Source organism: Mercenaria mercenaria, chromosome 1, assembly GCF_021730395.1.
Source record: "Mercenaria mercenaria strain notata chromosome 1, MADL_Memer_1, whole genome shotgun sequence".
In the NCBI taxonomy this organism is placed as follows: Eukaryota; Metazoa; Mollusca; class Bivalvia; order Venerida; family Veneridae; genus Mercenaria; species Mercenaria mercenaria.
Window position 1 is genome coordinate 42,659,659 of NC_069361.1, and position 26,555 is coordinate 42,686,213.

The following is a 26,555-nucleotide window of genomic DNA, read 5'->3' on the forward strand; positions in this document are numbered from 1 at the left end:
GTCAGGCCCCTGTGACCTTGACCTTTGATGCAGTGACCCCAAAAACAATAGGGGTCGTCTACTCCATAAGTCCCGCCAACCTATGAAGTCTGAAGGTTCTAGGTCAAATGGCTTTCCAGTTATTGATTGGAAATGAAGTGTGATGAATGGACAGACAAGGCAAAAACAATATGTCTCCCCTAGTGTGTGTGGGGGGGGGGGGGGACTTAAATATAGTGTTGCAATCAAGAAAACAGTTTAAATTTTAAACTTTTTATTTTGAACTATTGGCATAACATTTTATTTAGTTTTTAACTAATTAACAACATTACAAAAATTCATTTTGATATTACAAATGCAAGAACGTATAACAATTTGATTAACAGTAAAAACATTTGTAGCATATTTTGATAAGCACGACTGCAGTCAAACATGTCCAAAAAACACCTTCAAATAAAGACCTCAAGTGTATAATAACCCAATTTGGAATGTCACCAATTTCTCCTGTTTACCTACCAACAAAAAGATTTTACCCCTTAGGCCAGGTTACCTGATAACAAAGCCCAATTTTTTCCATTTCCAAACTGTGGCCCCTTTAAACAGATCAGACTGCAGTGAAATAACATCATGAACATGATCCTCCCCACCCCCCGGGCTATCCTTAAAATATTGTGTCTTTGCTCGCTTTAAAAAAGAGTTGGTAGATAGGTAGGGATATTTTTCTTTTCAATTAAATAGAGCTAATTGAAAACACGCACACTTTGTAAATGGAAGTTACATTACGTTTTCAGTAGAAATAATTCTTACATTTTGCCTGATTTCAGAAGTTAAACTATAACTGCAATGGACTAAACTAACTACAACTGAAGAAATGGAAAGGGAGAGTGGACACTTATGCAAAAAATGTCACCCTCAGAGGCAAAACATGTTTCAGTACAGTACATAGGGGCAATTTTGGTGGATCAGAGCACAGCAAAACAAGAGCACCGCCTTGCAGGTGCAGATGCTCATCTGATTTTTTGTCTCTGTATAATAGATTTTCTAAGTCCAAAAGGGGCCACAATTCTTGCAAAAAAAACAGGATGAGTTATGTTTCTTTCTGTACAGAGTCAGCTATTAATGGTGAACAAGTGTTGCAGGTATTAAAGAAACAGCTTTGATAGTTTAGTAGAAAAGCTGATCTAAACACAAAACTTAACCAGGCAATGCCGACCAAGTGATGAAAACTTATACTGTCAAATCATTAATATTCGTTAGGGACTTATTTTCGTGGATTTCGTGGTTGAGTCTATCCACAAAATTTAATCCCAACGAAAAAGTAAAATTCTCATTCATTTTATGTTCGTATGTTGAAACCCACGAATTCAAATCCCCACGAAATTGCCATTATGACCAAAACCATGAAATTTCATGCCCACAAAATTAAATGATTTCACAGTATACAGTACAATATAAGGTCATTTCATTTGTAAATTACTAATAATGAAATGTTGCATCATTTTATATTATTATGAAATATTTAATTCAATTATTATATTTTCCTTAATTGGACAAGAAAATGATTGCTGGAAATTATTTTATTTACATGTGCACATTATTCCTTTATCACAGTTAAAGAAATCACCGAGTTTGTTTTCATGAACAATACGGCTATGACGGCCCTACAACACTCGCCCGAGTTTCACAGTTTGCTTTTATAAAGAAAATATCTGTGAAATAATTTTGAAATCGGACCAGAGTTTCTATGACAAGTAGACTTTCTAATGTTTCCAATTATACAGGTATGTTTGCGGAGGAGTAAAGTGGGTAGAGACTAGAAGGAATTTGGTAGAGTGTCACCCAAGAAACATCTGTTGAAATTACTCTGAATTCAGGCCAGCAGTCTTTTTTAAGTGTTCCATAAAGCCAAATAGAGAAAACTATGCCCAGCCAGCCTTGGTTTTGAACACATTAACATACATGTAGCCTGAAGAAATCTGGTATAGGCTCACCCAAAGAACATAGTTATATTAAAGGGACTAACCCACACATTCTAGGCAAAAAATAATTTCTCTCAAAAATCCATAAAAAGAGAGTAATCTGAAAGTGACTAGTGGTACAAACTTATTGACATAAGATTTTTGCAAGATATTCTTATAAATAACCAAAAATATTGTACAGAAGGTAGTAAACCTTGGAAATTTTAAAACTTATAAAGCCAAATAGGGAAAATGGAGGACATTTTATAATGAAACAGAAAGACTTGCAGGAATTTGGTAGAAGATTACCAAAGGAACAATACTGTGAACTCATTTTGATTTTAAGCAAACTGTTTCAGAGAAAAGATTTCAAAAGTTTTCCATAAATTTTAAAGCCATTTATTGAAAACTAGCCCCACTCCTGGTGACTATGTTTCCTAATGAAACAGAATGATTGGAAGGAAGTGGGTTAAGGGTCACTTCAGGAATATTGCTCTGAAATGATTTTGAAATCAGGCAAGTAGTACTTGCTCCGGCCCTGGAGACCATGTTTTTTAACGAAACAGAAGTAAGGTTTTCAAAGTTTTCCATATGGCCATAAAGGTAAAATGATCCCCAGCCCTGGCAGCCAGCATTTGTTTTTTAACAAAACAGAATGGCTTTGAGGAAGTTCACCAAAATTTTTCTATGAAATTATTTCAAACTAGATGATTTTTGAAGTTTTTCCTTTTGGGTGCCATGGCAACCACAATTAATTCTGCATGGATGATTAATCCTAGATTTGAAGGAATCAACCAAAAAAAATCCTGTTAAATTTGGTTGAAATAAGCTTCAATATTTTTTTTTAATAAAATATTACATGAGTGATTGACAGATTTGTAGATTCCATCTTACTATTCAACAGAAATCAAGGTAGATACCTCATAAGAATGGTTTTCAATTAAAAGAAAATCTAAAATTCTGGGCCTGTATTCATGAACATTGTAAGTCTGAAACTACATTTTGCCCTACAATTGTTTAACTTGTATGGATTTTAATGAAATTTGGCATGAATATGGCATACACTACAACAAAAAACCTGTGCAAAGTCTCGGCAATGTAGCATTTTTCGGCAATGTAGTAATTTTTACAAAGTTAGTGCAAATTGAATTTTTAGAGATTTACAGTCCAAGTGTACATTTTAGACTTAAATGTTGACGAATACAGGCCCAGGTCTTAGTGAATTGTTTCTACTAAGATGCTTTATGAATATGGGCAAAGACGCATTTGGCTAATTGAAAGCAAAGTTATTAGATGTTAGAAATACAAGGCTTTAAAACCCAATTCAAAATACATAGTTTTAACTTTTATAAATAAACTACACTATTTTGAATAATTATGAATATAAGTTTGAATATAGCACATTCTATAACACTAATATCAAATAACAAGGAGTATTAAAAGGGAGCAGTATACAAAATACTGGTGAAAAAGTTACAACTTAAATCCAGTCAGCAAAATTCTGTATAAAGTAACATGCTAGATTTTGGACATACAACTTAATGTTATATTTAAATCAACATCGTACGATAAACCATTTCTACTTTCCCTGGGAAAAAAACAGCTTAAGTTTCAAGAAATAACATTTTTACAAAAGATGTCTGTGGCAACACTACCAACAGCATGATTTTTATTTAATTACTGGTATACAAATTCATCATAAGATAACTACATTAAGTACTGATAATAACACCTAATGCTTTGACCAATATATAACCTACAGAACCCAATCATTTTGAGAAAATTAGTCTGGATTTGGTTGAATGTTCCTGTATCCTGCACCAGTGTCACCATGTCCTAAGAAATCTTCATTTTTCAGTGTAACTCCTGGAGACTTAAATATCAAAACTGCTGCTGATGGAACTGGTGCCAAAGGTTGAGAAGCTAACATTGATGCCAAAACGGATTTTGGAGATGCCATGTTGGATACTGTAGAGCCTGATGATGCAATTGTATGTGGTGGTAAAACTGGTTTTGGTGATGCCCTAACAACAGAAGATGTAACTGTTTGTGGTGACATTACTAGTGACATTCTGTTTGATTCTCTAGCAGCTGATGATGATTTTGCAGTGGATGGCAATACTGAGAATGATCTAGTAACAGATGATGCGACTGTTTGTGGTGACATTACTGACACTGATGCTATAGTGGATGGCAAAACTGGCTTTGCTCTAGCAACTGAAGATTCAAATGTTCCTGAAGACATTACTAGTGATTCACTATTTGACCCTCTAGCATCTGACAATGATGCTACAGTGGATGGCAAAACTGGCACTGCTCTAGAAACCAAAGATGTAATTGTCTGTGGTGACCTTATTAGTAAAGCACTACTTGATCCTCTATCAACTGACAATAACCCTGAAGTGGTTGGCAAAATTGGCCATGCTGTAGCTACTGAAGATTCAACTGATTGTGGTGACATTACTAATGATGAACTATTTGATCCTCTTACAACTGAAGTTGAATCCATATGACATGGTGACAGCACTGGTGAAACTGATACAGCAGCTGATGTCAAAGAACATGACATTATAGGTCTTGATAATAGAACAGGTGTATACAGCTGCACAGCAGGTTCAACCTTTGGTTTGATAGCTGGAAAACGCTGTGATGACAAGACTGGTGACGTTTCATGAAATACATATGAAGCAGGGAGAGGCTTTTTTGAGGCTATTGCTAAGCTTCCTGGAGACAATGTTAAATTTGGCACTACTGGTGGTCTTGACAAACAAACAGAAGATGTAACTGTTGTTGAAAGTGATTCTGAAACAACAACTTCAGTTCTTTTCTCTTTTAGATCATTTTTAAATTTATCTTCTTTTGCTTCAAAGCAATTTTTGTTTGATGCAGTGGGACTTTGTGTCCTCTCTGAAGTAGTAAGTGCAGGTTTATTATATGCTGGGGCAGTAACAGATAGTGTTGCTTTAAATAATCCTGCTCTCTTTCTTAAAAGTTTCGTTTTAGTTCTTTTAGCTTTCTCTATATTAATATTTTCTTGTAATTTAATCTTGTGTTCCCTATAATCGAATTCAACTTTTTTCTTCTGCAAGCTTATGTTTTTACTGTTTTTTCTTATGTTATCTCTTTGCTTCTGATGCCTAATCAAGCATTTTCTACATAATCTAGTTTGTGAATCTAAAGAATAAGTTACACCATTAGCATAACATCTGTTGCAATGAATGGACTTATCCAAACTTTCTGTTGACACTGGAGACATTAGTGCTTTCCTTAGCGCTGGAGAGGAGCCTGAAAACAAACATGTTTCAGAACCTTTTTCTTGAATCACTCCAGGTATTCCAAAACTAAACACATTTGTTTCATCCTCCTGCATTGTTAAATCTACTATCATATCAGACTTGTCAGCCTTTGTTTCATCATGTATGTGTTCCTCCTCATTTTTGTCTTCTGAATGATCATTTGTATTATTTGAACAACTAACTGAGGCTATAGAATTTCTTTCATTCTTAACACAATTTTTAAGTTCTTTATCTATTGCTAACAGAAAATCACCTATTTCATTTTCATCATTACTCTCTGCAATTTCCTTATTTCCGTGGTACTCCTCACAATCCACTGAGTCTACATTTTTTTCTTCAGTGTTTTGTCTTGAACCTCCTAGAACAGTCTCTTCATTATTTTCAATATTCATAAAACTTTCACTACCACTAATTTCAAAGACCGTATTACATTTTTCACTATCAGTATTGGCTATGTTCTTAGTGTATGGCAGTTTTATATTTGCCCTCATAAGTTTGAGTTGAGACCTCAGTTCGTCTATGCTGTATCTGTCACAACCTTGCTGTGTATTATCTGAATTACCCACTGTTTCACTAACCTCCAAACTTTCTGCCTGGTTTTCAACATCACATGTTTTAGACTTTTCTTCTTCATTCATAGTGTTTTCATTTTTCAATTTGCAAACAATATGAGATGAAACCTCATCTTTAGAGTCTATTCTAGTTGTCCTGTGAACTGTCACTGACATCTGATCTTTTTCAAATGATGACAAATGTGCTGCATTCATTCTTTCTTTCAGTTCTGATAATGGAACATCCACATCAACATCAGAATCAGTTTGTTCAAGTCTTGACAGAAAATGTTCAGTACTCTTCACTACTTCCACTTCCTCATTTTCACTATCCCATTCCACAGAAATGTCATTTCTCATTTTCTTTTTTACCACTGAAGACTTTTTAGTAGCCTTGCTTTTCTTTCTCTTGCTGTCTTTTTTAAAGCTTACTGGTCTTTTTTCACTAATGAGCTCTTTATTTTCCGAACTTTTAAGCTTTTTAAACTGTTTCCCTTTCTCTGAAGATATATTTCCTGGTTCGCTTTTATGTCTTTTTCTTTTTTCTTCAGATCCACTCTCTTTCCTTTTTCTTGTTTCACATTCATTATCAATTTTATCTCCAAACTTTTGATTGGGATAAACGAATGAACTTGTAATTACAGGTGCATCTATCTGACACAGACTAAGCTTATTAGATGGACCAGTTACTCGCAGAGACAACGGAAATCTCACCATAGTTATAGGTAACTTAGGTAAAATATTGGGAGCTTTAGTAAAAGGTTTAGGTCTTGTCATTCTAGTAATATTTGGAGAGAGTGTACTCATCATAGGTACTAGATTTGTTGTGGTTGGTACTTCACGACACTGGCTAGGTTCTGTTCTCACTGAACAAATATTTGAGTTTGTATTGTTGCTTGACTGTACTGTGATCACACTGGGCTGGAACTTCTCATTCCTGGGGTCAACGATAGATTTTGACTGAACCTGAAATAAGCTATTTGTTTCCTCCGAGTTTGATTCCTTCAATGCACCTTTTTCATCACTCAAAGTTTTAGAGCAGTCCATATCTCTGTCAATTATACTTGTACTATGCATATCAATCTCCTCAATTTCATCACTTAATATATCAGCTGAGTTATTACCTTCATTTAATTCTGTTTCTGTATGAATATCAAATAGTTCATTCACAGCAGCAGTATTTCTAACTACTCTACATTCCTTCTGGGTGTCATTGGGACAATCTTCATTAGACTGCTGAAGTGAATCTTGATTAACTACTGGCTCAGACATTGAATCTCTTTGTTGAAAATTTGCATTAAGATTTGTTTTCTTGTCAATGTCTTGAACTGTATGTCTTTCTTCCCATATGAACATACTTGATTTTAACACTTCTGATGATATATCATTGCCAGTACAACATACCTCTGATCCATGTTCATTATCAAAATCAGTTTTATCAAATTTTTTCGCTTTGATAATTTCTTTCATTTCAACACATCTTTCCTCTATTTCATCAGCTGTATCTTTGCAATTTTCATCATTTATTTGATCTGGTTTTGCTTTTATTTCAGCTGATTTTGCATTTGTTTCAGCTGATTTTGCATTTGTTTCAGTTGATTTTGCATTCATTTCACCATTTATTCCAAACCGATTAACAGTTACGTCTAATTCCAACACATCAGATTGTTCTGACTGATCCTTCTCAAAAAATACTGCACAAGGTCTCATCTCTGTTTTCCTTCTCTTGTTTTCTAATTCAACTGAATTGTTATGTTTTTCATTTTGACAGCCAGATTTCTTGTCAATTGTAGAAAATTCATTTGACTTGTGTATAGATTCTATCTTGCCTACATCCTCATCAACAAGTACTGATTTCATGTCTATTTCTGCCGAGTTTTCAGATATCTTAACTAACGAAACCTGACATGACTTCTGCACAGATTCTATTTTGCCTAAGCTCCCAGTATCTACAGTTTTCTTTGTCGTTTTAGTTATTTTCTTTGTTGTTTTAGTTAAAGTTCTCGGTATATCAACTTTCTTTACGACCCCAAGAGATTTCATCTTTTTAATGCTTACAAGATTAGCTTCTTTTTTCCTTTTTACAGCAACTATGTCATCAGGTGTCAATTTAAGTATTTCTGATGAAGGTATAATGCATCTGTTTGATGAAGATTTAATTGGTGTTTCAGAGTCATTAAAAGTGGTAGTAAAATTTTCTTTAGGCCTTTCATCACTTTCTGATGGTTGTTCATCTCTTTCTTTACTAGCTGTATGGTCATTCAAAGTGCCTCCAAGTGTAGTTGCTTTAGCCAAGTCAGAACTGACTGTATCATCCTTCAAAGTTTCTCCAATGGCAGTCACTTTGGTCAACTCAGTACTGACTGTTTTATCATTAAAAGTTTCTCTAACGGTAGTTGCTGAGGTTAAGTGAGAACCTACTGAATCATTCAATGTCTTTCCAATTGCACTGGCCTTATTTATTTCAGAAGTAACACCCTCATCATTCACAGTGTTTCCAACTGCAGATGATAAGGTCAGGTCAGAATTGACTGTGTTAACATTCAAACTGTCTCCCACTGCAGCTGCAGTGACTAAATCAGAACTGACTGTATCATTTAAAATGTTTTTGATGGTAGATGCTGGGGTCAAGTCAGAACTGACTGGTTTATCATTCAAATTGTCTCTGATTGCTTTTGGTAAGTCAGAACTGACTTTATGATTCGAAATTTGTCCCTTTGCAGTAGCTGTCAGGTCAGAACTGACAGCATTTTCATCCAAAATGTCTCCAGCTGTAGTTGCCATGTTCAAGCCAGAACTAACAATATCATCATCTTCCTTCTTTATAACTGCTACATTAGATATTTTAAGAAATGCAGCTGCACTTTCAACAAGTACTTCTGTCTCTTGTAAATCATTACTGTGAGTTCCATCATCTTTCTCAAAAGCCGGAGATTTTGGACGATTTAGTTCTAAAGGTTCTGCTTCGTCATCTAAAATGTTAACAACAGAAGCATTTATTTTTGAATACTTTTTCACAGTCTTTTTAGGCTTTTTAAACAAAGGTTTCCTTCTAGCAGATTTCAAACTTTCTTGTGTTTGGAATTGAAAAGTACCTCTCTGCTTTTCTGTACCATTGTCAAATCTTTCTCCCTCACACATAATATGTTTAGTCACTGAAGAATATAGGGTTGACCCTCTAGGTGACAAAACTGTCACACATGGCTCCATTTTAGGTATCGGTTCATAATCAGTAATTCCAGCACACCCTGTGGAAACTGATAGTTCTGAAGTTGTTGGTATATCTGAGCTTGGTGTCGAAATTAATGTAGAACATGTCTGTACTCTACTTGATGGCATGTAAGGCGAAAAAACACTAGCAGCTATCCCAGAACTTGTGGAGACCAATGCAATTTCTGATGTTATTGGTATATCTGAGGTTCTTGCAGACATTAATGGAGAACATGTGTGCACTGTACTGGATGGCACATACAATGATAAATCTTCAGTAGTTACACCAGAACTTAAAGTGGAAACAACCTGTTTATCTATAGCTGTTGGCATTTCTAAGGTTCTTGTAGACATCACTTGAGGATATGTCCTTATTGTACTAATTGGCATGTAAGGCAATAACACTGATTTTGGTGTAGAAACTGGTATGCCTGAAGACACAGTAGTATTTGATGTAACTGTAGGGATAACAGATGGTAATGTAGAATCAGGTAGTATTGTAGTGGATGACACATAAGGTGATATCACTGTCTTTGGTGTAGACACTAATATTCCTGGAGAAGATATCATAGCATTACTTGATACAGCTGAACACGTCTGCGCTTTAGAAACTTGCACAAAGGAAGGTATCATAGAATTTGGTATTGAAACTCTTACACCTAGACCAGCAGCAAGAGATGTGTTTGGAGAAGTTGATGATTTCCTGTCAGACAATAAAGAAAATGTCTGCTTTTTAGATCCTATTGCAGAAGAATCTGGTGTAGAAAATAATAACGCTGGAAAAGATGTTGTGGTATGTCTTGACATATTTGACTTTTTAATGATAGTTAATTCAGAAGATGCCTTTTCTCTAGAGATTAATACAGATGGTTGTACCACAGTTTTTGGTTTGGAAATGGTTACTAACACTGAAGTCATACCAGTTCTTGGTATTGTATTTTCTAATGTAGGTGACATTTTTGATGCAACAGAAGCTGGAACTAAATATACAGAAGGCACTGGTAACAAAGGTCTCAGTTTCTTGCTAGGTGACAAATTGTTGTTTTCTTTGCTATTAGTTGAATCGTCTTCGCTAATCTTTGGTAGACTTGTATCATTCACAGTATCCATACTTTGTTTTGCACTGTTATGTGCGTCAGTACTTTGAGCAGGCCTATCTCTGTTATGGACATCATTTACTCTAAATGGACTCATTTCACTGTATTTAACTTCACCAACATCACTATCATTCACATTGTCTTCAGCATTAATACTATTTCTCAATGTTTCATTCACTTTATCAAGTTTACTGGCAATTCTTGGTATGTTCTGACATTCAGTATTTTCATTCACTTCAACCTTTACTTCTCTTAATATTTCTCCTGTACTATGTACCTCACTTGTCTCCAAGACATTTCTAACAGTTTTAGTTGTGTCTGCTTCAAAGTTTTCTGAACTACCTCCTGTGTTAGTATTTGTATCAATATTATTTACATTCAAGTTACTATCAGTGTTGGGTAATCCTGGTTCTACTTGAAGGTTTTTTGCAATAACTTTTGTGCTAGTATTTGTATCAATAACACTGTCATTTGCATGACTATCAGAGTCAGGTAATCCAGGTTCTTTTTTGACATGAATGGAGTTTGTCACAACATTCTCTGTGCTCCTCTCTGATGTTCTGTCTTGGCTGGTTAAACATTGTCTTTCAATAGGAATGATAGGATTGTTATCTGTTACTGATGCTGGATTCTCTAGTGTATCATCTACCTCTGTTTTGACAGCTTTAACATAGTCATTTTCTAAGACAAATACTCCAGCCTCTTCTAAAAGGTATGTCATATCTAGTTTTGCCAGTGCTGATACTAAAATGTCATACCTGCAGAAACAGAAAAAAAGGAATCACATTATTTTTGTTACAACAGAAAAGTTATACAGTATACTATTAATTTCTAACATTCAGTTTTTTCTTGTCTGAAAGTTTGCTTACTTTACTGGTTTCAAGTTTTAAAGTAAGACAAGGCCATTAATTCAGTGTTGAGGGTATTGTGTATACAAGGTAAATTCAGTGTTGAGGGTGTTGTGTATACAAGGTAAATTCAGTGTTGAGGGTGTTGTGTATACAAGGTTAATGCAGTGTTGAGGGTGTTGTGTATACAAGGTAAATTCAGTGTTGAGGGTGTTGTGTATACAAGGTAAATTCAGTGTTGAGGGTGTTGTGTATACAAGGTAAATTCAGTGTTGAGGGTGTTGTGTATACAAGTAAATTCAGTGTTGAGGGTGTTGTGTATACAAGGTAAATTCAGTGTTGAGGGTATTGTGTATACAAGGTAATTTCAGTGTTGAGGGTCTTGTGTATACAAGGTAAATTCAGTGTTGAGGGTCTTGTGTATACAAGGTAAATTCAGTGTTGAGGGTGTTGTGTATACAAGGTAAATTCAGTGTTGAGGGTGTTGTGTATACAAGGTAAATTCAGTGCTGAGGGTATTGTGTATACAAGGTAAGTTCAGTGTTGAGGGTATTGTGTATACAAGGTAAGTTCAGTGCTGATTGAGGGTATTGTGTATACAAGGTAAGTTCTGTGCTGATTGAGGGTATTGTGTATACAAGGTAAGTTCAGTGTTGAGGGTATTGCGTATACAAGGTAAATTCAGTGTTGAGGGTATTGTGTATACAAGGTAAGTTCAGTGTTGAGGGTATTGTGTATACAAGGTAAGTTCAGTGTTGAGGGTATTGTGTATACAAGGTAAGTTCAGTGTTGAGGGTATTGTGTATACAAGGTATATGCACTTGTATCTCTGCTTTTCACTGAACAAGTCAAATAACTAAGGGTCTATTTGCAAACAGTATGAGTACTGTGCCAAGATCTCTTGTATCTGAATTTGTATCTCACACTTATTCTCACACCTAAAGTCATAATTGCGAATGGTAAGTAAAAACAGAAATAGTGGTTGAAACAGGTCTGTAGGTATGTCCCATATTTTTACCATATGAGGTAACAACCAGCTAAATAGTTTTCCCTATATATCCTATATAAAACTGACATTTTTTAAAGAGCTACCAAACATAGCTAGACCCATTTCAGAGAACAAATCCTTACCTCATTTTAAAGAGTAATGATAAAACTGATATAAAATGAAGAGAAAAGTAGGGGTCATGTATCTTCTAAGAAATATTTCTCTGGTCACATTTGCTTACTGTAAACTGACATTAAAATCACACTGCTGTGACCTGGAAGTACTACTCATACTACAACTGAGATTCACTTCACCAAATACAACCTGCTCTCCCATCTTTCCTACCAAAATGTCACAAATACATCCACAATGAAATTTAAACAGAAACTAGCTTTAATTTAGACCTCTGTTGCCATGCCAAGTGAAAAATTAGTGTTCAAATACCTGGCAACCATTACGCGACTAGACCAGATGGCTCCCACGCTGGTTCCTTTAGTTTAGTTAGGCCTATAACAAAGGACTTTCTAATTTTCTGTATATGCTATTTTCTAAAAAAAAAGGAAAATTTTGGTGTTGTTTGACTCTTGATTCAATACAGACTTCTGTCAAATCATCATGCTGGCGTTCCCGCCACACTGTACCTATAAGCTTTTTATGATGCCTGACTTTACTACTTTCACTATTATTTGAATGAAACTTGTGTTTGAACATAACTGTCCCTAAACCCTTCAAAGTCAACCTGCCAACAGAACTTGTTGAATAAGAGCTATTGAATTGCTTGAAAAAAAGGTTAATTAGTCTATTTACTACCAGTGAATGGACATAGTATACCTGTGCATAGGCATTTAATTCTGCTTTTATCAAAAATAAAAATAAATATACATGACTCACTTGCTTTGCTTTTTAATTACTGCACCATACATAAACTCCACCAGAATTTCCAACTCCTCACCCAACACTAAACTGAGGAACATTTTACTATGTGTTGCAGGTTTTACCTGCCGCACTGTCTTTTTTAAAGCCTGCTGGAAGTGGCGCTGATTGAGTGCAGTCAAGACAATTCTGTGCACATGGAAACTAGTGTTGTCCTTGGCAACGAGTTCAAGGTCACAATGAACATTGTTGACACGAAGTTCATTCAGCTGCTTAAGTAAAAGCTCACACAACATCTTGTTCCTGAAATTATATATATACAGTGTCAAAAAACATGTTGTCCCCAAAATTATATAAAGATATTGTCAATGTCCCCAAAATTATATAAAGATATTGTCAAATATGTTGTCCTTGAAATTGTACAATATACAGTGTCAAACATCATGCTGTCTCCTTAATCATATAAAGATATTTTCAAACACGTTATGCTGTTCCTGGAATAAAACAATATAGGCAATGTCAAACACAACACGCTATCCCTAAAATTATACAAGAGGCCTAAATCGGCCTAAGTTGCTCATCTAGGGATGACTTTGACCTTTTGATCTTACTTCTGACCAAGTTTAGTGAACATCTATTATAAAGCAGTTAATAAAAGTAAGACAAAGTTTTCTCTATTTTTTGCTCTAACAGCCCTAAAATGCAAAACCATCAAAGAAAGCTTGTGAGACGTCCAACCACAGATCAAGTTTGGTCCATCAAGTTCCTGAGAAGTTGTTAAACTTTTTCTGTTTCAACTTTGGCAGACCCTACTTTCAGTCAAGCAGAACTGAAAAGGTCCGTCCAAGAATACTTCAGCCGAAGTATCAGGAATATCTTTCAAATGGTTCATGAGAAGAAGCTGAATAAAGGACCATTTGAACGAAACTGAGAGACACATACATGGATGCTTCAGGTTAACTTTGTGAACGTCCATCAAATGATTTTAAATGATAATATTGTTTTACAAAACATCTATATTTAAGCTCTGCTGGTCCTTAAAAAGGGCAAAGCAAAACATGAATAAATTTGACAGAGGACCATACAAGGATGCTACTGATCAAGTTTGGTGAAGATCCATCAAGTGGTTTGTCAAAAGTCTTTTAAATGTTTTCTATTTTTAGCTTTGGCAACCCCTAAATTGGGCCAAACAGAACCATCTGAACAAAACAAGAGACTATTCCATTAAGAGACTACTTCTTAGCAGTCCCTTGGGTGGTCTCTTAATACATAATTGGAAGTTGTTTAAAGGTTTTTCTTTTTTTATCAAACATTGGTGGCTCCGAACAGGAGCCAAGAAGAACTATCTGCATAAAACTGAGACAGGACCATACAATGATGTTACATTGTACATACCAAGTTTGGTGAAGATCCATAAAGTAGTTCATATGAAGTAGGTTTAAAATTTTCTTATTCTTAACTTTGGCATTCCTTTAAAGGGACCAAAAAAGGATGTTTCAAACCAAGTTTGGTAAACCATCCAATGGTTCATTTGAAGAAGTCATAATTATAAAGTTTGCATACAACTGAGACGGGACCATACCAGCATGCTACATGCCAAGTCTGGTGAAGATCCATCAGTGGTTCATACAAAGTTGTTTGAAGATTTTTCTCTTTTTAGAAAAGGTGGCCCGTAAGTGGAACTGTCTAAAAATTTTGTTGGGTTTAACGTCGCATTGACACAGTTATATGTCATATGGCGACTTTCAAGCTTTGATGGTGGAGGAAGACCCCTGATGGCCCACCGTGCATTATTTCATTATGTGCAGGCACCTGGGTAGAACCTCCGACCTTCCGTAAGCCAGCTGGATGGCTTCCTCACATGAAGAATTCATTCAACGCATCCATCAAGTTGTGTGGTTCAGAAGAAACTGTTAGAAGATCTTTCTATTTTTAGCTCTGATGTCCCCTTACATGAGCCAAGTGGAACTGTTTGAAAAAATGATAATAGTCCAAGCCAGGATGCTACTGTCAAAGTTTGGTGTAATTCTGACCAGTAATTTTAGAGAAGACATTTAAGCAAACAAGAGGGCAAAGATGGCCCTAGGTCGCTCACCTGAGAAACACACCATAACAGTGTAAACATGTTTGATCTAGTGATTTCATAGAAACAAATATTTTCACTAATTTTCATTAAGACTGGACCAAAAATGTGGTCTCTTAAGTGTAAACAAGTATTTTCTTCCATTTGACCTAATGACCTAGTTTTTGAGCCAAGATGACCTACATTCGAACTTGAACTAGATTTGATCAAGGCAATCATTCTGACCAAATTTCATGAGCCTCAACTGAAAAATACAGCCTCTACCACATACAAAACATTTTTCTTTGATTTGTCCTAGCGACCTAGTTTTTGACCCCAGATGACCAATATTCGAACTTGACCTTAATTTCATTACTTGAGGCTACCATTCTGACCATATTTCATGAAAATCAATTGAAAAATACAGTCTCTATCGCATACACAAGGTTTTTCTTTGATTTGACCTAGTGACCTAGTTTTTGACCACAGATGACCAATATTCTTACTTGCCTAGAATTCATCAAGGCAGTCATTCTGACTAATTTTATGAATATCCAGTGTAAAATGCAGCCCCTATTGCGTACATAAGGTTGTTCTTTAATTTGACCGGGTGACCTAGTTTTTGACCCTAGATGATCCATATTCAAATTCAACCTAGATTTCATCAAGACAAACATTCTGATCAAATTTAATGAAGATCCGGTATAAAATGCAGCCCCTATTGCATACACAAGGTTTTTCTTTGATTTGACCTAGTGACCTAGTTTTTAAACCCAATTCCCATTTTCAAACTTGACCTAGATTTTATCAAGGCAATCATTCTGACCAAATTTCATAAAGATCATTTGAAAAATACAGCCTCATACACAAGGTTTTTCTTTAATTTGACCTAGTGACCTAGATATTGACCCCAAATAACTCATTTTGTAACTTGGCCTAGACTTCATCAAGGTAATCATTCTGACAAAATTTCATGAAGATCAGTTGAAAAATACAGCCTCTATCGCATACACAAGGTTTTTCTTTGATTTGACCTAGTGACCTAGTTTTTTTACCCCAGATGACCCATTTTCGAACTTGACCTAGATTTTATAAAGGCAATCATTCTGACCAAAATTCATGAAGATCAATTGAAAAATACAGCCTCAATCGCATACACAAGATTTTTCTTTGATTTGACCTAGTACCTTGTTTTTGACCCAAACTGACCCATTTTCGAACTTGGCCTTGATTGCATCAAGGTAATCATTCTGACAAAATTTCATGAAGATCAGTTGAAAAATACAGCCTCTATTGCATACACAAGGTTTTTCTTTGATTTGACCTAGTGACCTAGTTTTTGACCCCAGATGACCCATTTACGATTTTGGCCTAGATTTCATCAAGGTAATCATTCTGATTAAAATTCATGAAGATCAGTTGAAAAATACAGCCTTTATCGAATACACAAGGGTTTTCTTTGATTTGACCTAGTGACCTAGTTTTTGGCCTCAGATGACCCATTTTCGATGTTGGCCTATATTTTATCAAGGTTATCAATCTGACCAAATTTCAAGAAGATCAGTTAAAAAATACAGCCTCTATCGCATACACAAGCTAAATGTTGACAGACGACAGATGCCGGACATCGAGCGAACACAAAAACTCAGGTGAGCTAAAAATGGACGCAGGACAATCCATTTTTACTAATTGCTCACCCTGAACAAAGTTCAGATGAGATAATGAAACAAGAGGACCATGATGGTCCTGAATCGCTCACCTCTTCCCACATGATCCAGTTTTGAGTATGACGTCGTTTTTTTTATTATTTGACATAGTGACCTAGTTTTTGAGCTCATGTGACCCAGTTTTGAACTTGACCTGGATATTATCGAGATAAAAATTCTGACCAATTTTCATGAAGATCCATTGAATAATATGGTCTCTAGAGAGGTCACAAGGTTTTTCTATTATTTGACCTATTGACCTAGTTTTTTAAGGCACGTGACCCAGTTTCAAACTTGACCTAGATATCATCAAGGTGAACATTCTGACCAATTTTCATGAAGATCCATTCAAGGGTATGGCCTCTAGAGAGGTCACAAGGTTTTTCTATTTCAAGACCTACTGACCTAGTTTTTGATCGCAGTTGACCCAGTTTCAAACTTGACCTAGATATCATCAAGATAAACATTCAGACCAACTTTCATACAGATCCCATGAAAAATATGGCCTCTAGAGAGGTCACAACATTTTTTCATTATTTGACCTACTGACCTACTTTTTGATGCCACGTGACCCACTTTCGAACTTGACCTAGATATCATCAAGATGAACATTCTGACCAATTTTTATGGAGATCCATTCACAAGTATGGCCTCTAGAGAGGCCACAAGGTTTTTCTATTTTTAGACCTACTGACCTAGTTTTTGACCGCACGTGACCAAGTTTCAAACTTGACCTAGATATCATCAAGATGAACATTCAGACCAACTTTCATACAGATCCCATGAAAATATGGCCTCTAGAGAGGTCGCAAGGTTTTTCTATTATTTGACCTACTGACCTAGTTTTTGAAGGCACGTGACCCAGTTTCGAACTTGACCTAGATATCATCAAGGTGAACGTTCTGACCAATTTTCATGAAGATCTTGTGAAATATATGGCCTCTAGAAAGGTCACAAGGTTTTTCTATTTTTAGACCTACTGACCTAGTTTTTGACCGCACGTGACCCAGTTTCGAACTTGACCTAGATATCATCAAGATGAACATTCAGACCAACTTTCATATAGATCCCATGAAAAATATGGCCTTTAGAGAGGTCACAAGGTTTTTCTATTATTTGACCTACTGACCTAGTTTTTAAACGCATGTGACCCAGTTTCAAATTTGGCCTAGATATCATCAAGGTGAACGTTCTGACCAACTTTCATGAAGATCTTGTGAAATATATGGCCTCTAGAGAGGTCACAAGGTTTTTCTATTTTTATACCTACTGACCTAGTTTTTGAAGGCACGTGACCCAGTTTCGAACTTGGCCTAGATATCATCAAGGTGAACATTCTGACCAATTTTCATGAAGATCCATTGAAAATTATGGCCTCTAGAGAGGTCACAAGGTTTTTCTATTTTTAGACCTTCTGACATAGTTTTTGAAGGCACGTGACCCAGTTTCGAACTTGACCTAGAATTTACCAAGATGAAGATTCTGACCCATTTTCATAAAGATCCCTTGAAAAATGTGACCTCTAGAGATGTCACAAGGAAAAGTTTACACACGGACGGACGCACGGACGCCGGACGACGGACACTGCGCGATCACAAAAGCTCACCTTGTCACTTCGTGACAGGTAAGCTAAAAAGTGTCAAACACAACATCATGTTGTCAAAGAAATTATATACGGATAGTGTTGTTCATGACATTATATACAACAGGGCTAAGAGGGCCTTAGTCGCTCACCTAAAGAAGACCATGATATACAATAGGGCTAAAAGGGCCTTAGTTGCTTATCTAAAGAAGACCCTGACCTTCTGACCTTGCTTCATACCTGGTTCAGAGAACATCCACTGGGAAGTTTATGGATATTCTGTTATCTTGTGGCCCCTGAGTGCATTCAGGCAGAACCTTTTGAACAGACATGAGATATGTACATGCAAGGAATGCTTCTGGTAAAGTTTGGTGAACATCGAAAAAGTGGTTAATGAAAAGAAGTAGTTTCATCATGTTTTTCTCTATTTAAAGCTGGAGCAGCCCCTTAGTGCAATCATTTGTAACCATATCTGACAAAATCTGAAACAAGAAATCTGACAAAAGAGATGTGTGACACTGAACAAAGATAAGACCTTAACAAATGCATCTACGGGAACTGTCTCATCGTGGGAATTAATTACATATATCAAGAAGGTAATTATATTCCTGTAGGATTTAATCTAACATAACATTCTACCCATGAACTATAAAAGTTAGAGGCTCAAGTGCTTTCCAGTCCAGTTACTGGTTGGAAACGCTTTTCAGTTTTGAGGTCACTATGATCTTGACCTCTGAGACAGAGATCCTAAGAACAGTTTGGGTCATTTACTTTCCAAATGAGCTTTTGAAGATTGACAGCCCTAAGATCTAGCTTTCTAGTTCAGTAACTGTTTTCAGTATTCAATCAATGTGACCTTGACCTTCATCCTACTGAACCATTAAACAATAAAGTTCACCTACTGACCACAGACAATCTTTCTAGTATGAACTTTGACAGCCATATGCTCAACCATTCTAGCTCTAGCTGTTCCCTGTGACAATGACCTTTGTCCTTTTGACCCCCCCCCCCCCCACCCCCAACAAAAAAAACTAGAAGATGCTTATGTAAAAAAGCGCATGTCTCCCCCAATGCATAGTTGTATATGCAAGAAGTCAATAGGGGACAAGAGTGAAAGTCAAAGAGACACTGATGGTTGGCTGCAATAAGGATCACCTACTTGGCATGTCCAATTATCCCATTATGTTTCAACATTCTGGGCCTAGTGGTTCTCAAGTTATGAATTGGATATGGTTTTCCATGTTCCGGCACCTGTGACCTTGACCTTTGATCAAGTGATTGGTTAACGTTTTCTATGTTCAGCCCCCTGTAACCTTGACCTTTGATGGATCATTGAGTGACCCTCCAAAAACAATAGGGGTCATCTACTCAGTAATTCCTATCTCCCTTTGAAGTTTGAAGGTTCTAGGTCAAATGGTTCTCAAGTTATAAACTGGAAATAGATTTCCTTTTCTATCCGCTGCGACCTTGACCTTTAATCGAGTGACCCCAAAGTCAATAGGGGTCATCTACTCTGCATGTCCAATAATCCTATGAAGTTTCAGCATTCTGGGTCAATTGGTCCTAAAGTTATTGATCAGAAATGGTTTTTCATGTTCAAGCCCCTGTGACCTTGACCTTTGATGGAGTGACCCCAAAAACAATAGGGGTTGTCTACTCCATAACCCTGCCAACCTATGAAGTTTGAAGGTTCTAGATCAAAAGGTTCTCCAGTTATTAATTGGAAATGAAGTGTGACGGATGGATGGAAGGACGGACAGACAGGGCAAAAGAAGCCAAAGTGTGTACAAGCAATTAAACAAGAACTGTCAGAGCAGACAGTGCGTTCGACTTTTACAATGCTTGATAGTGAAAAAGTGCATATATCTGAGCAAACTAGAGCTATCACCTGAATAATAAATATCCCAAATGTGGATGATGATGCTAGATAGTGCTTGACATTGGAACAGGGTATATCTGAGGAAACTAGAGCTATCACTGCAGGGGTGTAAATTTTTTTTTCACACCACTCGCCCTGCAGGACTAGTAGCCAGTAACACCTACTCGCCCTTAGAGAACAGCCACTCGCCCTAATAATTGACACTTAATACTGTCACTTTTATGAAAGGAGTATTATGTACAATAGTATTATTTCCCGAAAAATATTTATTTTGAAAAGTGTCTAAAAAAATTGGACACAATAATCATCGTCCATCCACCCGTGTTAAAGGAGAGGAAAAAAAATGTTAACGATTATCGGTAATTATTCAGTTGATAAACTAAGTAATTGACCTTGTTTTCATGATCAATTCACACACCCTCAAAGAGCTAAAAGTAGTGTGTCAGTATCCACACCCTATTACCTGATGTCCACCACGCCGAGGGATGCGGCTGCCACAGAGGTCAGAAATCAATAACGATGAGTAGTGGTGCTAGTCTTTTGAGCTTATTTTTTCATTTCGACTTTCCATGAAAATATTCTGGTGCAAGCATACGTGTAAATGCCTTAACATATTATATAATTAAACCTGGTCGCCAACTTTGCGAAATAAAGAAGTATTCAGCTGTTTAAATTGGACGTTTATTAAAATTAATGCGAAAATCATATTCAACGGCCCAATTCGAAGTGTTTACAAAATATTTTGATCGAATTTACCTCACACGTCAAACGACCAATCATCTGGGGATAATCCTGGCAAGTTTCAAGTCTGTCCGTACGTCTACACCGACGTTATGACCCTCCAATGGGACCCGGGTACAGTCACATATGATAAACTTTACCGCAGAGGGCATTTTTAAATGATGCCCATCCCACCGAGGAGTCAAAATGTAGGATACCGTTTACGGCAGAGGGAAATTTGGTATAAAAACGTCTATTTTGGCTGTTTGTTTCGCTTTTAAGTCTTGGGAGGTCATGGAATCATTTGCAGTATGCATTGTTTATATACTGATGTTTAATAATGGGCGATTTTCAATGGCAAACACCGCTGTAACGCAGTGTTAATCAGTCTAGATTGTATTTCTATCTATCTCCGACATTGCGTACTATCTGCTACATGTATAGACTGGTTCTGCTGCTGTAAATGTTCATTTTGTAAATTCATTTTTGCTTCAATTTCTTTTATGAGAATTGTTTTAAAAAAGCTAAGACACTGATTTGCAGCTTACGCTAGAGTGCTTGACTATTTAAGTACATGGAACTGGAATAAGATGAAAACATTTGGAATGCTGGATATAGGACAGAAAATATATACCGACGTGATTCCAAATGAAGGTGAAATATTCATTTCTAGTGACCAGCGTGTGGGCATGTATCGAAGTTACAGGGCAAAATATCAAAATTGAATACATCTTTAAAGTTTTCAAGAGAGATTGATCAGAATGAAATCTTCATTTCAGATAGTAACTCGGTAATAACAGATGGTTTAGTTATTTCTATTGCATTCTGATAGATCTCTCTTGACGTGACAATTAACTAAATGGTCAATCACTCCAGTGTTAACTTCAAAATCATTGTTACAGTAATAACACGTGTAGGCCTTCATCTTTGGTTCTGAAAATGAATACAAAATAAATTGTTAAGAACATTTCTGTAAACGATTAATGAATAACAGCTTTATTTAGAACCGATCACTTGACTTATGCCACTGACAACAAATATATTCAAATTTTCTAGCCTGACGGATCTTTTTTGTAGAACTATGTTACTATCAGTAGCCTCTTAGTATGAAAGCTTGATAATGCAAAACAATTTGATATTTAATATTAACATATATCCAACACTGAAACCAGCAAGAACGCAAGTACCAGGACTTAGGATTTCATTGCTGGCAGCAAATATCTGTATATTATGATAACAAAGAAACAAAAATGATTTTACAAAACGAAGACTTTCAGTGGTAAAACAACTCTATACATGTACAGTATCAGATTGTATGCAATGTATATACAATCTAGACTGATTGCAAAACGATTTATCATTTAATATAAACCGTAAATTCAACACTGAATCCAGCAAGAACGCAAGTACCGATACCATCAGGACTTACGATATCATTATTTCTGTATATTTCATTATAAAAGAAATTGAAACAAAATTGAGTTTACAAAACGAAGACTTATAGTAGCAAAACAACGTCGGAGATAGATAGACGTTCAATCTAGACTGATAAACACCGTGTTACAGCGGTGTCCGCCATTGAAAATCGCCCATTATTAAACATAAGTATAAACAATGCATACTGCAAATAATTCCATGACCTCCCAGGTCTCAAAAGCAAAACAAACAGCCAAAATAGACATTTTTATACCAAATTTCCCTCTGTCGTAAACGATATCCTATATTTTGACTCCTCGGTGGGATGGGCATCATTTAAAAATGCCCTCTGTGGTAAAGTTTATCATACGTGACTGTACCCGAGTCCCTTTGAAGGGTCATAACGTCGGTGTAAACGTACGGACAGACTTGAAACTTGCCAGGATTATCCTCAGATGTTTGTTCGTTTGACGTGTGAGGTAAACCCGATCAAAATATTTTGTAAACACTTCGAATTGGGCCGTTGAATATGATTTTCGCATCAATTTTAATAAACGTCCAATTTAAACAGCTGAATACTTCTTTATTATTGGCGACCAGGATTAATCATATAATATGTTTAGGCATTTACACATATGCCTGCACCAGAATATTTTCATGGAAAGTCGAAATGAAAAAATACAGCGCAAAAAACTAACACCACTATTCACCGTTATTGATTTCCTACCTCTGTGGCAGCCGCATCCCTCGGCGTGGTGGACATCAGGTAATAGGGTGTGGTATCTTGACATCAGATCTGAAATGGATATCAAAGCGGTATTTTTGCTCGAGATTGTCATGGCATTACGTCATGTTTTCGCGCCATGTGACACATCACTGTCTGATCGTACCGCATCGGTTCTTAAAATTGCTGAGAAATAGAAATCAATAAAAAGTTTCTTCTTTAATTTGTTATCAAAAGCGAATGTGCTATATCCCGTATAAAAGGTAAATGTCTCAAACGATAGTTACTGTAGTGGATATCCTACCTCTATGACCTATTTGCCCTTAAGGAATTTACATGATTGTTTGACAAGAAAAACTTTTAAATTGTCGTGTCAAAAAATACATGTACTAAGATTCATTTAAAACTTATTAAAAACCGCAATGACACCACATTGCTTTATTTTAAAATCGCATTTCTATTTACGTTCACGAGATCACGTAACCTATTCTGCCGCACTAACAGAAATCTGTTTGCCAAAAATCGTTTTACTCCATGTATTGTAATTGCTGCCGCTTTTTCATTATTTAAGATTTTTTCATTCTGTGTTTTGTACTTTCTGGTCAAAAGTCTGAATTTTATGCCCAGAGTATCCATCATTTATTCACTTTTAGAAAGAAATAAGTAACTAAGATCGCGCTGTTTGAAATTTTACAAATGATTATATGAAAATTTCACTGTTTTTATAGAATTTTGCCTACATTTCTGTCGATATCTTATTAAAATTATTATAGAATTCAAATTGTATTATTTCTTAAAAAATGAATGCACTACGCACGGTTTTTGTGTACGTGTCGATGTAAATTAGATATTACAATAGGTCGCACGTGCTTGTGGAATGGAAAATTACCGACATGACGTTTTAATATCTATACGATTCGCGGGTAAATTCCAGTCAATCCAGGTAGCAACTGAACCATCTCAAAGTTTGTTGACGTTTTGGAGATGTAATTTCTGAATTTTGGTAAAGTAAGGACGTAAAAAACCACTCGCCCGATCGGTCGAGTATACAGCGAGGTCCACTCGTCCTACTCAGACTTTAACTCGCCAATGCGAGCGGGCGAGTGGAATTTTACACCCCTGCACTGGAGTGATTAATACCCTGATGCAGCTGATGATGTGAGACAACAGTTTCAGTCATATCCTTGTAGTAATAACAGAGTGAAATGCATCGCAACATTAACCAGAATTTCTGGGAATAAAAGTGACATAATTTATGGAATATTTCAGCCAGAGTAATGCACAGTGTGTCATATGATCATGATGATGTGGGTAATGATGTGCAAAACTAGTTTTAAGTTTGAATCAAATCCATTCAGTAATATAACCGAGATAGTGCGAGTACATAAAAATTTTACCTGACATGCAAAATAAAAATGGGGCATATTTAAGTCACGAGTTATAGGCCTTGTGCCATATGATACCAGTGATGGGATATGACAACAGTAGTTTGAACCATACCTATTTAATAATAACAGAACATGAATGAAAGTGCATATGAAAACATTTATCTGTAAATTTAGGTAAATACCTGACATAATTCATGAACTATTAAAGTAATAGTTATGACTATAATTGTGTCATATAATGTAAGTGAATATTACTAACTATTTTTACTACACTATCACTGAAAAAAGTTTATACTAAAACAAGAGCACTGTAATGCAGAGCAGTATTCGCCCAAAGGTATGACCTTTGACCCCTAAGTGTGACCTTGAAACGAGCCATCTGAAACATGCACTCTGCATGTCGTCTTGAAGTGGTGAACATTTTGTGCCAAGTTTCTTTAAAATCCTTCAAGCAGTTCAAGAGTTACAGAGCGGAAACAAAACAAAGTCATATGACCTTTGACCCTTAAGTGTTACCTTGACCTTAAAGTGAATCATCCAAACGTCATCTTGATGTGGTGAACAATTGTGTCAAGTTTATTCGAAATCCTTCAAGGAGTTCAAGAGTAGACACGAAATTGCTAATGGACGGACAGACAGACACACAGACGGATGCAGGCATCATGACATATTTATGTCCCTTCGGGCCTACAAAAATGACTCACAACAGTATGATGATTTTAATTATGTAAAGTGTTTTTAAATGTCAAATTTATCTATTGTATGGTTCAAATTTATTGATGAACTGTATATAGATTTAAATAAGAAGTTTGAACTTTGATTTGACACCTGCCTCATTTAAATGGCAGCATGTGATCAGCTGTTTTGGCAGAACATAATGCATAAATGTTAAATGACAAACCATTTTCCACTGTCAGTTATGATATGTTCCTATGTACACATAAAGGATTCACTTAGTTGTAAGTTATTTTATTGACACTGTCTTGTAACGTATAGGATTTAAAAGAATGTGGTTTAGCACCAGTAAACTAGATACTATATCCGATGGTGTTTTTGCCACTGACATTCCAAGGCGTTATCCTTCTTTATGGATCATGTATGCTTGTGTTTGTCAGTTACTTCTATTTTAATATCACTGCATCCATTTGTGTTAAGCTATAAGCCTATGATGTCCAGTGTATATGCATACACCTTATATGCATACACCTACATACACTACTAGTCATAGCTTCTATTCTGTCTAAACAGCTGATCTCATGAATTAACATGCTGCCGTTTGAATGAGGTCCAATAAGGATAGCCGAATAATTTCAGAGCTCTATGTATAGATCTGGGTGCGACACCTTATGTACCAGTCACTTTATGTACCAGGTCTTTTATGTAGCCTACCACTTTGACACCTAATGTACCACCTATATATTATCAAAGAAGTATAAAATACACAGAATGGCAACTGGCTGTAATCTCGCGTGATCTTGTGTCAGAGTGTGAATCGGCGTTATCTTAGTAAAAACAAACATCGGCGAGCATGGAGTTACAATTTGTACCTTTAAAACTACATTTAAAATACATGTTAGCTTCTAAAACAACATTAGTTTAATGTGAAATAGTCTTAAGACACAGAGTATACGTTTCTTACCATCAAAAGTAGCGTGATCATACTGTGATAATTAATTTACCGATGAATAATTGCTTTCGCATACAAAATGGCGCATGGAGAACGCGTTACTTCCTGTAAACAAGATCTCATTCAGTTGTCACGGGATGTTGGCGAGATTTGCTCTATATGCCTTTCAAGTTGCCGATCTATTTTTTTTTGTAGCTCTTTGATATTATATAGTAACTGTATCTCATAGTATAGCACTGTGAATAGGTGATAATTACCTGTGAAAACAGCTTTGATTTAATCAGCTCAAGACCATAGAATGTTGACAACATTTCTATAGGAAAGACCGAGTTAAATTGAAGTTGTTTTCACAAATCTAGCCTACACCCAGTACACCTATAATTTTCCATGAGTGCTGTATCATGGGCGTCTGCTTCTTTGGATGTGGCTTTTCCTTTTCTAATTTTTAGATACAGTTGTGTCATTTGTGGAGCAACATATACCATATACCTGATTTTGATTATTTTTGAGGAACAATAACAGTCTTGCTTTCCGACCACACAACATTTCACAAAACCAATTAAAACCGCCTTTCTGTCGGCGTCAACTATTGGTCCATAAACCAAATATCAAGATAATCCAATGAAATGCTTCGTTACAATTAAAAGTAGG

The 26,555-nt window shown here is 36.0% G+C and overlaps 1 protein-coding gene across 1 annotated transcript; it reads right to left on the bottom strand.

Annotated features, from left to right (window-relative positions):
- Positions 1–236: 236 nt before the first annotated feature.
- LOC123540812 (uncharacterized) lies at positions 237–26,532 on the bottom strand. Its single transcript, XM_045326120.2, has 3 exons — positions 26,394–26,532; positions 12,819–13,103; positions 237–10,849 (listed from the first exon to the last, which is right to left on the bottom strand). The coding sequence occupies exons 2-3, from the start codon at positions 13,094–13,096 to the stop codon at positions 3,721–3,723; spliced, it is 7,407 nt and encodes a 2,468-aa protein (XP_045182055.2). The 5' UTR covers positions 13,097–13,103; positions 26,394–26,532; the 3' UTR covers positions 237–3,720.
- Positions 26,533–26,555: the final 23 nt, after the last annotated feature.